The 12,915-nt window shown below is 42.8% G+C and overlaps 1 protein-coding gene across 11 annotated transcripts in view; it reads right to left on the reverse strand.

The window, feature by feature from the left end:
* Window positions 1-618: 618 nt before the first annotated feature.
* LOC103468559 (MKL/myocardin-like protein 1) overlaps window positions 619-12,915 on the reverse strand; it is a 32,338-nt gene continuing 20,041 nt past the window's right edge. For all 11 annotated transcript variants that reach the window (XM_017306404.1, XM_017306405.1, XM_008415688.2 and 8 more), the window contains 13 exons: window positions 11,161-11,318; window positions 10,872-10,958; window positions 10,744-10,797; window positions 10,498-10,676; window positions 10,275-10,416; window positions 9,136-9,313; window positions 8,904-9,046; window positions 6,429-7,289; window positions 6,091-6,216; window positions 4,043-4,180; window positions 3,867-3,950; window positions 3,678-3,720; window positions 619-3,052 (listed from right to left, as the gene is read on the reverse strand). In XM_017306404.1, coding sequence (XP_017161893.1) covers window positions 2,568-3,052; window positions 3,678-3,720; window positions 3,867-3,950; window positions 4,043-4,180; window positions 6,091-6,216; window positions 6,429-7,289; window positions 8,904-9,046; window positions 9,136-9,313; window positions 10,275-10,416; window positions 10,498-10,676; window positions 10,744-10,797; window positions 10,872-10,958; window positions 11,161-11,318 — 2,678 coding nt within the window. In that variant the 3' untranslated portion in view covers window positions 619-2,567. The remainder of the gene's footprint in view (window positions 3,053-3,677; window positions 3,721-3,866; window positions 3,951-4,042; window positions 4,181-6,090; window positions 6,217-6,428; window positions 7,290-8,903; window positions 9,047-9,135; window positions 9,314-10,274; window positions 10,417-10,497; window positions 10,677-10,743; window positions 10,798-10,871; window positions 10,959-11,160; window positions 11,319-12,915) is intronic.

Consider the following 12,915-nt stretch of genomic DNA (forward strand, 5'->3'; position numbering starts at 1 on the left):
CAACATACACTCTGCGTTCATGTGTTTCTCTTTAGCTATAAAAATTATGCTTGATCCACTAACCTATTTTCATCTGTGGGAATTTCACAAAAACACATCTGTGTGTGTTTTCTGTGTTAAAGCATTACTCCCTCTTTGTGTTTTGTGTATATTGGTGAGCAGATATTTCTTTCTCAGCGTGTTGCGCATCGCAGGCAGACCTCCTGCTGCAGCGCTGAGACTCATCAAAGCATCTGCAGAATCACTCCAGGCTGTTTAATAGCGAGACTCCCTCTAATCCAACATTAGAACGCTGCTGTCAGGGTTATATGTGTGTGTGTGTGTGTGTGTTAATTACATTGTGTGTGGTGCCCATATATGAACTTGTGCATCTCTGGGGCACAAATCTTCCATCTATACAAGCCAGAGGTGAAGCTAAAACAACAGTTTGGGTGGATGGATTGTTATCAAATATGAGATTTTTTATTTTTTATCAAACACAAAAATGAACTGCAACTAAATTGGGATTTCCTTTTGATGTTTTTTTTTTTCAGCAAATGAACTTGAAGAAACTTTGATGCAGAAGTTTTTTTAAACATTTATTACAGTTTGTTGATTGAAGATAGTCCTGATCATTCATTCATTCATTAGTAAGAATTTATTGATGCAATATTCTACCATCATAGTACATTTAGTACACAGTACAGTCATTTACAGTGGTGTAAATGTCACACATATTTAGGCTTCAGTGTCGAACGTGTATGTGCTGCTCCCGTAACACGGAGTAGTGAGATTTCCTTGTGGTTACATTCAAGCTAGGTCACAAACTTCATTATAGTGTAAAATAATCATTTAAAAAAATTCCAATAAATATTGTGTGAATAATACAATGCTTTGGGCACACAATATCAAGACAAATAAACCTGTAGGCTTCACATTTTGCATTAAAAAAAACTTATATTAGTTTTGATCCTTTAACAAGAAGTTGGTGTGAATATCTTGCACAACAAATATCTCAAATGTTTAGAAGAGATCCGTAAAATTAAGGTTAGCTCAATCCTACACCCTTCATTTGTTGGGAATGTGCAAAAACTTCAAAGATATTTCTTGGCTCCCTTTACGTGTTTATTGCTTGAGTGTAAACAGAAAAAGGAGTTTATATTTGAAGCTCATTTGTCCGTGTGAAGCAACAGACTCTGGGTTCAAGTCGAAGCCTGACTAACAAGAATCAGAGAGAGTAGATGGACACGCTCCTGCTAATCCACCTGTAGCAGACAAACAGTTTTCACTCAGCACTTTTGCGTTTCTGCAATTACAATTACAGACTTTACAATTATGTTATAATTATAATTAATTATACAATTATAGACTTTAATGTCATTCAACTGTACATTTACAATGTACATCCTGAGCAAAGTCCTATCGCAAGGCTCCAATAATGTCAGCTTCTCCTGAATTAATTTTTCCAAATAAATTCTAAGGTGCTAATTTTTAATTTATTTAATAATGTTTTGTGAATCTTTGCTGGAGTAAAATTTGACATCTGTTTGGTTGTCTGTTAAAAATTTTTCAAGAAGACGTCGATATTATTGCTCTAATGGAAGACTGCTTACGCGGCACTTCCGTTTCCTCTCCTATAGTTTTAAATCCTTAACGCGGTGCGGCAAAACGCCGCGTTCTCACCTAACGCGTCCAAACGCTTCAAGTGTAACGCGTGTAACACTTTGAATGCAGACGCTTAACATTTTATTCTATGCCTTGAGTTTTATGCGTCCGGTGGGTCTGGTTTACATTCAGTCTACGTTGGGGCGTGATGAGGGGACGTCAGAGACGTCGGACACATCAAAATCGCTCGAGCCGTTGTTTTCTGTTGTTGTTGACGTGTTGGACGCTCAAATGCTCCAACCGCTTCAAATCGTGCTGCGACGGGCCTGCGACACACCTCCGCATAGACTTTGAACGGAAACCAGACGCATGAAACGGCTTTGGTGTGAATCAAGATTACTCAGAGGGCATTAAAAATCCATCAGAAAGCAAAGAAAATTTCCTTTGGCCAAAATTTGTTTGACCAAATTGGCCAAACGTTCATTGTTGCTGAATTGGCCAAAATCAGCAACAGAGTTAGCAATACTCAACAACTCTAACACTGAAACCACGAGTGACTGGCATGTTTCAGAGAATTGCTTATTGAAGCGCAACCTGACACATGGTACCTGTCTCAATTACTGACTTTAATGCTTTAGCATTAGCTTCTGCCAGACACTATGCTGGTTTAGCACTTTAGCGTGAGCGCAGCTAATGTTTATTAGTAGCAGTTCAGGGTTAGCGCAGCTAACTTTTAAGCTAGCAGTGCTCACCACTGATCAGAGCTAAAGACTTTGAAATCTTTCCAGTGTCCAACTATCTACTAGGTTATCATCTGTAGGACCAGCCTGAGAAGTTTTATCAAGTTAACAAAACATATCAACGTGAAAACGGTTTTGAGATTATAATTAAGAGAAATGACACAGACTTTGTTCTTGGCTTAAATCCTGAAACGTCAGGTATAGGCTACATCTTGAATTGCTTTCCTGACTTTCCAGCTACATTCAGGAGTCCCAGTTCATGTGAAGGTCGGAACCGTCCAGGAAGTTTGCCGAGAACACACTCTGGGGCCTTTGGGGGACCGATGGGTCCCATTCGCTCTCTCCTCCCATGGGGAAGCCCAGCCAGTCCTTACCGTCGGCGCTCCACTCCGTGTCCGAGGAATCCACAGGGGCCGTGTCCAGGACGCTGGTGGGGCACATCATTTGGTCATCAAGCAAAGTGAGAAGGACGTCTGGTTCCTCCCCTTGGAGAGGCTTCACAGGGACACTTTCCAGAAAGTCCTCCAGGCGTCCGCCGCCACACAGATCGAAGTGCTGCTTCTGATCCAAGCTTTTGGCTGGAGTCCAGGGCCCGGGCTGCAGAGGAGAGTCGTGTTGTAGCACAGCACTGCTGGGGGTGTTGGGTGGAGACAACAGGAGGTGGAGCGGTGACAGGCAAGGTGAAGAAAACGAGAAGTCTCTGGTGTCTTTCAGTGCGTCGGGTGTTTCTGAAGGCAAAAAGGAAAACCTTGTTACAAATTATTCACATGTCTTAACCTTTTTTAATGATTTACAGCATTACGACAATCTGCATCGATGTGTTTGATGGGGTTTGGTGAGAGGTGAACAGCACAGCCGTACGCGGTTTTCAAAGAAAAAGTGAAGTGTTGGCCATCAGATTGTCAGACAATATTAGATAAACCAAGGATTTGCTGCCATTCCTTTTTCCACCAAGGCCAGATTCGTAGAGACCAATCCTCGTGTTGCAGACTCATTCTCCAACCTGAGCTGTGGAGCTCTGCAGCTCCTCCAGAGTCACGGTGGCCTTTGTAACTTCTTTGGCTGACCTCTTAGCTTCGGTGAAAGGTTTGTGTTTTTATAGATTTGTGCCTTTTAATGTACTTCTTTCCATTTCCAGATGAGGGACTAACAGTCTTGCATGAGACCCAAAACTCATGCAAGTGATTCTATAATGCAGCGACTTGAAGCTGCGATTATAATACGGGGGAGTTTTTTCCCCCACTTTGTGAAATTATTAAATTAGTCATTAAATTTTAAATGGTATTTATTGAGTTTTATTATAGAGCTAGCAGAAAAGATCATTATTTATTCTAGGCGGTCCACGCACTGTACCTCCAGCCTGCAGGATGGTGTCGATGAAATCCTTGTCTCTCAGCTGAGGACAAGAGAGAGAAAACAGCAGATTTTACCATCGTATGACTAAAAATAGTTATTTATATGAAATTGAAATTGTACAATTGACTGTGAAATCCAAGCATAACTTAGAAAATTACACAGTTAGACTCTATAACTGTGTCGTACTTTATCGTGAGACGGCGAAGCTGCCGTTTCGACCGAATCTGACGACAGAGGACTCAACGTGATGTCCAGACCTGGAAACGTCTCCTGTAGGTCACAATACATCAGGGAAATAAAAAAAGACATATATGTAGACAAAATCTGAAGTGACAATCTAGATGAATGTTCAGGTTGCTTACAGTTTGACAGAAAGGTGATGGGGAGCTTTTCCACGTTTGAGGAGACTGCAGCCTGGGTGTCGCTGACGGACGATGAGCTGCTGCTTCCTGCAGGCGTTCCTGGCGTTCCTCGTTTAATGACGGTGTGGCTTTAAAGAACTTTAAAGAAAGGAAGTTTAATTAAGAGGATAAAACAGAAGAAGGTTTGGTTTTCTTCTTAATTTGGCTGCCTTTAAATGCTTTTAGGAAAATGTTTGACATGTAAATAAACGAGCAGGAAGCTAGAAGAAGTCAGCTCACATTTTAAATTGCAGCATTCAGAAAAATGGTGATTTGAAAAGAAATTGCAGCAAAAAAATAATTAGGATCATTAACAAATCAGTTAAATCAGAAATTATGTCATTCAGGCGACTTGAAAGAGTCATCGTCAGTGAGTGATACTGTGGGCAGGAAGGATCTTCCATAGAAGCACATTTTAAGCACTAATCAGCTGATCCCGGTTTTACAGAAACACTAACCTTTTGGTTTGGTTCAAATCAAAACAATTATCCCCCCTCTCAGTAGATCAGAGCTTCCCGTGGTGTTTTATAAGCCTGGTGGGCCACCAGGCTTTACTTGCTCCCCCACCAGGCTGAGAATTGTTCATTTAATCACTACAGGGCTTTTTTTAAGTTATTTTTTTATGAGAGTCTCTTTGGTGAAGCACAATGGCAACATAGTAAGGTCAGTATGTGAACACAAGACGACTGAAGTTGGGTCACGTTTTTATTCACCACTTCCTGTTTTTACCGGTTCACACGGCAACAACTTCAGCTAATGAAAGTGACAAATCGTGGATAAAGGGAAACTACTTTAAATTAGGAAGGAACAACTGAAATGCAAATAATTGATATTTATTTTAACTATTTTTTTAAAATGTATGCCTTTTTAAAGATTTTTTTAGCTGGAGTTTAGAAATTGTTAATGTTTTCCAATAACACATAAATTACCTTGTCTTATTTTCACATTTTCTGCCAACTTTTAAGATTTTTTTAACTCGCTGGTAGCCACCTCCAGCACCGGGTTTATGCAGGTTTTCCAAATGAAACCCTGATGAATAAAATGTTTAAAATAAAAAATTCAGTGTGTGACATTTCACTGATGCAATAAATAAGTTCACCTATGTCTTTTTGCATATCTTTACCAGATGTTCTAATACTGTTTGTGGGCTTTCAAAGTCCTATCCTACACATTAAAATCTAATTCTGTTACTTTATGACAGTCAAAAACGAACGAAGGAGAAAAGCGGTAAACGTGTTCCGCGTAAAGTGCCACGTCACATGAAATCCGGATGTTTTTCAGCCGGTCTGGGATGCTCGTAAAGCCTCTGTGAACCGAGATGCGATGAAGTCTTTGTTCCTCGTCTCTCAACACCATTAATCATAGTAATGGAGGATGCTGTTAGGGTAATTAGCAGGGTAAAAATAATCAGCATCAGGCCAGTGTCAGACACGTCTCAAGCACTGCTGCTATTGTTTCAAACGGCATAGGCCATTAATTTCACAGCAATCAGACTGACGACGGCAGTTTCCTTACGCTCTGATTTCGCTGCGGCGCATTAACAAGCTGTTCGAATTTCTATTATTGCGCCGGCAACAAGGGAATGGATTCGGGAACGCTGCGGTTCGGTTCCAGATGGATCTTCGAGGGAATCGTTAAGATGCCGTACTCCCTGGTTGAATCTGGATGTTTTAATGGTGACGTTAAAAAAAATTTTATAAAAGAAAATAAAAGAAGTAAAAAAATCCATTGAGAATTTTTGATAAGACCACAAAGTCTTAAAATGTTAAAAGCTGTGTGGGACAATTCCCAAAGGACGGCTGGTACGACCAAATATGAACTCTGGGTGCTGAATACATTCGAAAACCACTTTTCTTCCATTACAATTAGATGCTACCTTGTGTTTGTGTTGCACATAAAATCTGAGTTTATAGTTTGAGATGTTCCATGAACTGTCTTCACTGAAACTTGGCTGTAGACACATCATCATCATCTGGTAAACAAGCAATTGCAGGGGTTGTTCAGCCCACCTGAGATAAATTGTGATTTGACGCCTTTCCTCGGTCTCCTGTAATGTGATTGGTCAAAGGAATCAGGATGTGCTTCCTCTTGCTGTCACCGACCACGGCCGGGCGGGAGTCATTGTTCAGAAGATCCTGCGGGACGAAGGGAAAGTTTGAGTGCCGGTTGGGGAAACCAATGAACCTTTTCATGTTCTGTACTTGTGTGGAGAATACAGAATCTTGTAATTAAGCAAAACTATATAAAGGAAAAAACAGTCCGAGCTGGTGAGCAGCGATGTTTTTCTAAAATCCGTGCTGATTGTCCGTAACATGAAGTACAAGAGGTTCTTCTTCTCTACTCCTACCTGCTGCTGCTGCATCCTGCTCTGCATCTGGACGGGTTGCAGGTTGTTGTTCTGCTGCTGGTGCTTCTTGGCGACGCTCTCTTGTTCCCTCAGCAGAACCTGTCGCTCCAGCCTCGTTTTCTCCAGCTGGGGGCGACGCTGCTCAGACTGCGGTGGCTGCGTCTGCAGGTGCCGCTTCTGAGATCTCCTTTGCTTCTGCGGACGGGGTTTTTGGTGGGCTTCCGGCGCCCCGTTGACGCTTTGAGCGGCGTGCTGCGGCTTCTTAGTGTTACACTGCATCAGCAGCAGCCTACCGATGGCCTGTTGCTGAGCCAGATGTCGAGCAGAGTCCTGGAGGCAGACCTGCTTCTGCTGGAGCTGAAGATGCGTCTGACTGCGAGTCTGTTGAGTTGGCCTAGGTGACTGCAGCGACATCTTGGATGCCATCTCTTCCTCCACGGTTTCCCTCTTGATGGTTATAACCTCCTTTTCACGGAGGACGACCAGAGAAGGACTTGTTGACCCGTCGGGAGGTTCCTCCTTCACTCTTTTGAGAACGCACGCCTCCGGAGCGTCTTGGTTACCGTTTCCCAGCTGCATTCTCAGCTCCTCCACCAACCTGTTCTTCTGCAACAGCATCCTGGTGAGCTCCGCAATCTGCTTATCTTTCTCCTGCAGCATTCTGTCTTTGTCAACAGTCCCCGGAGTAGTTGCCGCGGTAATGGTGGGGGCCGCGGAACAGACCGAGCTGCGATCGTGCAGAGAGGTAGACTTTAAGGAGAAGCGACAAGGCGCCGGGCCGGAGCGTCGGCGCTCCTGTTTGACGGCAGCAGACACTGGAGCCGTGGTGAGCGGCTGAAGGCTGGAGGCAGGAGAGCTCATCTGCAGAGAGAATGAAATGATACTCCCGTAAATGATATTTCTATACGACACGTAAGGCATACGAGCGTCAATGAGCTGTGGCCGACCACGACCCTTTCTCCAGTTCGTCACCGTTCCCTCCGTGGATCACTTTGACTGATATCAGTGCTGTCTAGCCATTTTAATTTTGCACGTTTAAATCGCTGCCTAATGCATCCCACACACTAAGAGTTGCCGTAATGATTAATCACTTTCGTCTGACTTAATGCAATGCCAAATCTGAGTAGGAACCCAATTAAATTGTTGGAGAAACATTAAAAATGTGGAAAGAGCTGCAACAAGGATTTACTTCCTTACAAACTCTTCCTACAGTTTCCTTTTTTTTTGTCACACTTCAAAGTTTCAGATCATCAATACATTTTAGATCAGGAAAAAAAAGATGCAAAACTGTGTATTTAGGGAGAAAATAACATTGGAACCAACATACACTGTGTGGAAAATGAATTACCCCGCTCCTTAAAACATGACGTAGCTGTGACCAACCGTGGTCAGTTTGCTGTTTCACTCACCACACCCAGTCCTGATCGCTGTGTGAGCCTGGGCTGTTTGAGGTTAACATATCTCAAAAAATCAAATCATCATCAGATAAGAAATACAAAATCCCTGACCAGCATTAGTCTGGAAAAGGATACAAATGTATAACTGATACTTCGGGTCTCTGGTTCACCACAGTCACAAAGATTATCTACAAACGGAGAACGCATGGAGCAGCGGTGAACCTGCCCAGGAGTGACCGACCTTCAACAGCTGCTCCAATGATCACCAACAAAATGTGCCAGAAGAACATTTAAAACACTGCAGGCTTCGTTTGCTTCAGTTAAGGTCAAAATTCATGATTCAGCTATAAGAGCTTGGTAAAATGGAGAGAGATCCAAGGTCAAAAGTCCTACTGACCAAAGAGAAAATAAAGTTCTAGCAGATAAATTTAGGGAAATGTTTTGTGGACTGTCAAGGCATTTCAGGACAGAACATCATACTAGTAGCAAAACATGGTGGTGGTGGGAGTTAAACAACAGCTTTGATGGACAGGAACGCCCCGTTGTTCTGGACAGAACCATGAATATCCGTCAGATGAAGTGTTGACCATTATACCAACACAGTGATCCAAAATCTACCAACAAGTTCACATCAGAGTGGCTTAAAAATGTCAGACTTTAGGAAGTTTCACCTTAAATGTGTCGTTCATCCTTCAAAGGTTTCCAGGATGGCTGAACTGAAACCATTTTGCAAAGAAGAGGGGAGTAAAGTTCTTCCACATCCATTGCTGGTTATTGATGGCAGCCATCACCACCACTAAGCCGTTATTAAGTTTAGGGGAGAATAACTTTTTTCTTTCTTTATTTTTACTTATTTTTGGTTTGAACAGTGTCTTCTGACATGCTCGTAGCATTAAAAATACACATGCAGTCTAAATCATGACTGAATCTGGTTTTGAATTATTTCTTGCAACACTTCTAACTAAATCTGGGGGAAACGTGGACATAAAATGAAGTAATCTTGATCAGCGCACACACTTTTATGATACAACTCGTCTTGAAGTGACATAATTTAAACAATGAATGTCTCATGTCTGACCAGTTCTCCCAGTGGGTCAGAGTTGAAGCCGATTTTTTCCGGATTCGCGCCGTTCGGCAGGCTGGGTCCGTCGAAGGGCTTGACGGCTCCGTCACACCTGACGAGCCGCTGAGGAGACGGTTCCCTTGCACTGAAACTGCCGCCTGAATCGCCAATACAGAGATATTCAAGCTAATTTAGTCTTATTTATGCTCAACAGCGGTGTAAACTGTGAAGAATAACCTGTTTTCACCTGTTTTGGAAGACGGTCGTGTTCTTCCCAGCTCTGGCTCGCTGGTTCCCCCTGCTGTCGGAGAAGCTGTACTGCCTCGGCCGAGTGCCTGGTGCGTCCTCAGCCTCTCAATCAGATCCTTCCTGGTGCCAGAGACGGGCAATCTGCGCAGCTTCAATTCACACTTCAGTTCTGCGACCTGGCAGCGGACAAAAGGACAAATCGAGAATGAGGGAGGAAAAGTGAGGGAAAAAAGAAAGTGACCACTGAAAAAGAATTAAAGGAGAAAGAGAGCGAGRCAGAATAATCTGTCACTGTCGCTGCGGCTGTATTTGATGGGAAAAACAACTTGTTCCTAGCTTCAATTTCTGTTTACTTTAATGAAGTTTCACCTCGAAATAAGGATCTGTTTTTTTCCTCCATTCAGTCTCAATAAGCCTGGATTGCTTAAATACAATTATACTGCTGCTTTCTTTCATTCCTCCGGTTGCCCCGATTCACTGGCGTTTCTTTTTAGTCTCCAGCTTACCTGAGTTTTCCCATAAAACGTCTCTCTTGTTCACGTCTGCTTTTACATTAAAGCTGTGTTCAATAAATGTGTGTCCAAGCACCAGTCAGACGTTTACACACACTTCACAGAAGCAGAATCGATTAAATCGATTGGAGGAAACCAACGCTCGACCTCAGGAAAGAAGCGCGACACAAACTGTCAGACATGGTGGCGGCAGCATCAGGCTGTGGGGCTGTTTTCCTGCTTTCAAATCAATGAAAACTGTACAAAAACCTGTATTTTCTGTTTGCTTTGGTCATCTAGATGATGATTACTGTCACATTTTACTTTAAATGGAAATGAAAAAGAAAGAAACCATCATTGAAGTCGTTTCACAATCATTACCCCCTAAAAAAAAAGGTTTAAAATACAATTGGGAATGGATTTTTTATTTATTCACTCACTCATTTATACACTTACTTACTTTAAAGAAAAATCAAAATCTTTTTTTTTAAAGATATATCAAGTGAGGCTTCATAGCGAAAGCTGTAACGCTCCACTTGTGAAGGTAAAACTGTTAGGTTTCTATTTGGGACTCAAAAGTTTGATTACTAAACCACTAGACATGACGCAGCTTCAAAAGGAAAAAACAAACTGGGGATGAACTAACCTTCATTTCGTCCAGATTCGGACGGAGCGATGAGACTTTTGTCCCAGAACTTGGACCGATGTGGATGCGGGGAGAGGAGTCAGATGGGGAGGAAGATGAGATCAAGCCAGACGGAGAAGAGGAAGGAGGGAGGACCCGATCCCTGTTGGCGATACAGAAAGTCAAACGTGATTACACCTCCGCAGAAGGCTGATTTACGGATCGGTACGAACTCTGCTCTTACGTGGGTGTCGCGGGCGGCGGGGCGTGGTAGTTGTGCTGCTGTTGACTGAGGATCTGCAGCTGGAGGAAGAGCTGCTGCTGCTGGAGCATCTTGGCGTGGGAGGAGTCCAGATCGGGAAAAGGCCCGGCATCTCCCTTCTTGTCAGGAGGAATGTACTGATGGTACTTCAGCTTCTTTACCTAGAGGGGAACCCGTTCATTCAGCGTCACGAGATTCACACTCCAAAACCAAAGCGACAACACCTACCTTTGGTGCGTTGTCCTTGGCTTTCTTGTGCTTCTGGGTGGAGGGGCGCTGGCTCTGAAAAACACAAGACAAGTTTTACCCAGACACTCATGAAGCTCAGTTTTCCGTGGTTTTTTTGTGCGTCTTACTTTAATTTGAGGGACTCCAAAAGTCTTCTGCGCAGAGGAGCTCGGACGAGGGGAGGAGAGATGAAAAGGAAGAGCTGACGGAGGAACCTGACGGGTGGTTACAGACGAAAAGTTCCGGTTAAAACTTCGAAAAAGAGAGAGAGAGAGAGAGAGAGAGAGAAAATGTTCTGGACACGTAACACTAATTGCATTTGAGCCGAGTATCCACGGTCGGATCCGTGCGGTGAAACCTGTCAGGATGTCGTCTACCTCCAATCCACATGCCCCTCTCCTGTAGGAGTGACCGTACCTGGGTTGGAGAGGCGAGGCTGCTGCCGGCCGGTCTCTCTGCTGAYGGCTGAATGCCCAGAGGACGCTCCCGGCCTTCTGACTGACATGGAGACAGGCTGTCATTACTGTCCTCGTCGCATGACGAGTTCCCCCCCGAGGGCTTCGGAAAACGCCTCTCTAGGAGAGGCAGAGGAGTAGAGAGACAGGGTCATTTATATCTTGCTAATTTTAACTGCAGAAGTAACAGGAAGCGGCGGCCATCTTGGAGTTCTCACCTGCTTCGATCATTGGTGCATAAAGCCTTACAATAACTATCTTTTTTTTTTTTTTAAAGTCAGAATTTTACTTTGAGTACATTTATTCAGTGGCGAAAAAATGTATCAGTAGCGTTATAACTGTTGGTGCTCCAGCAGTTAATGCTTCAGCAGCAACTTTTTTGACAATAGCTCAAAAGTTATGCTTTAAAATTTCACAATGTCGGAGCATCCAGAGAGAAGAAATGTTTGACCATTCCTCTTTGTAACCGTCTCCATTATTCAACCAGAGTTGTGGTTCCTCTCTTATAGCATCTTCTCCTCATCTCAGCTYACAGGGTTTTCATCCAAGAAAGTTGAATTTGTGTCTCAGAAACCGTTTTCTGTCTTGATTTGGTTAAATGTTTTGGATCTTGAGCCAAATCTCAGAGAGTTTGTGATGCTGTGCGGTCTAACAGGATTCTAGTACCGTAGGAAGAGAAACACTCTCTTTAAAGCACACAGTTCCAGTTAAAGTCCCTGTAAAGTTTGGCAAACGCCACATAAATATGGCTTTAACAGGAGGAGAAAACAGAAACGGGTTATTTATCACGGTTGCTATGGAGACGTGGCAAAACACAAACACACGAGACATGACGCATTTTAACAGAGAGGTGTTTAACGCTGCATGGTGGCAAAAGCAAAATGAGCTTGGTTTCCGGTTCAGCCTACCGACCACTGGCTAACACAGTGTTTCTCAACCTTTTTGGGCCCAGCGCCCCCCTAGCCTTTATCCAGGTCCCTCACCGCCCCCCACCAAAGAATTTGTAGGCTACTTTGCACTGACTAATATTTTATTATTAATATTACTCTCACTATTGTAGATGTTTTGACTTTTATGCTTATTTCTGTATTTATCATCAAAAATAATTTCCCAGAGAACATAAAAAGCCATGTGAATAGAAATTATTTTCACAGGTGTCTACAAAAAAATGCAATGAACATTCAAGTTAAAATTGGTAGGCCTAACAGCAGCCAATCAGAGTGGAAAAATATTCTTGTTCTTTGCCATTTTCTAGTTGTTAAATCTTCCACAAAATGACCAGATAAAAGATGTTCAACATGCCAGTTTAAACTTTGAACTATTTGCAAAACGACTGAGCTCTGCAACATTAAAACATGGATAGAACTGTAACTACATTAATCATAGCTCTTCTTCTCTTCAGTGTTTGTCAGTTTCTGGTGGTGCAGCTCTGTGCTGCCTTCAGGAGAATGGGACATCAGAGTATCATCCATAAAAYTTCACYCWCATGGCATTTATTGTGCAAACCAGAGCTTTCAGTGGAAAAAYAAAAGTTCCAGATCCTTTTAAAGCCATACAAATATGAGACAGAAACATGAATTATATCTTTATATAGACCTGCCTATTGATTTCTAGATTGATAGTTTTACTGGACAGAGATTACAAAGMACAAATCTGGTTCTTAATCAAATCCTAATGAGTCAAATTGAAAGTGTCATGGAGTCATCAGCCTCATGAC

This window comes from Poecilia reticulata, linkage group LG8 (assembly GCF_000633615.1).
Source record: "Poecilia reticulata strain Guanapo linkage group LG8, Guppy_female_1.0+MT, whole genome shotgun sequence".
Taxonomy (NCBI): Eukaryota; Metazoa; Chordata; class Actinopteri; order Cyprinodontiformes; family Poeciliidae; genus Poecilia; species Poecilia reticulata.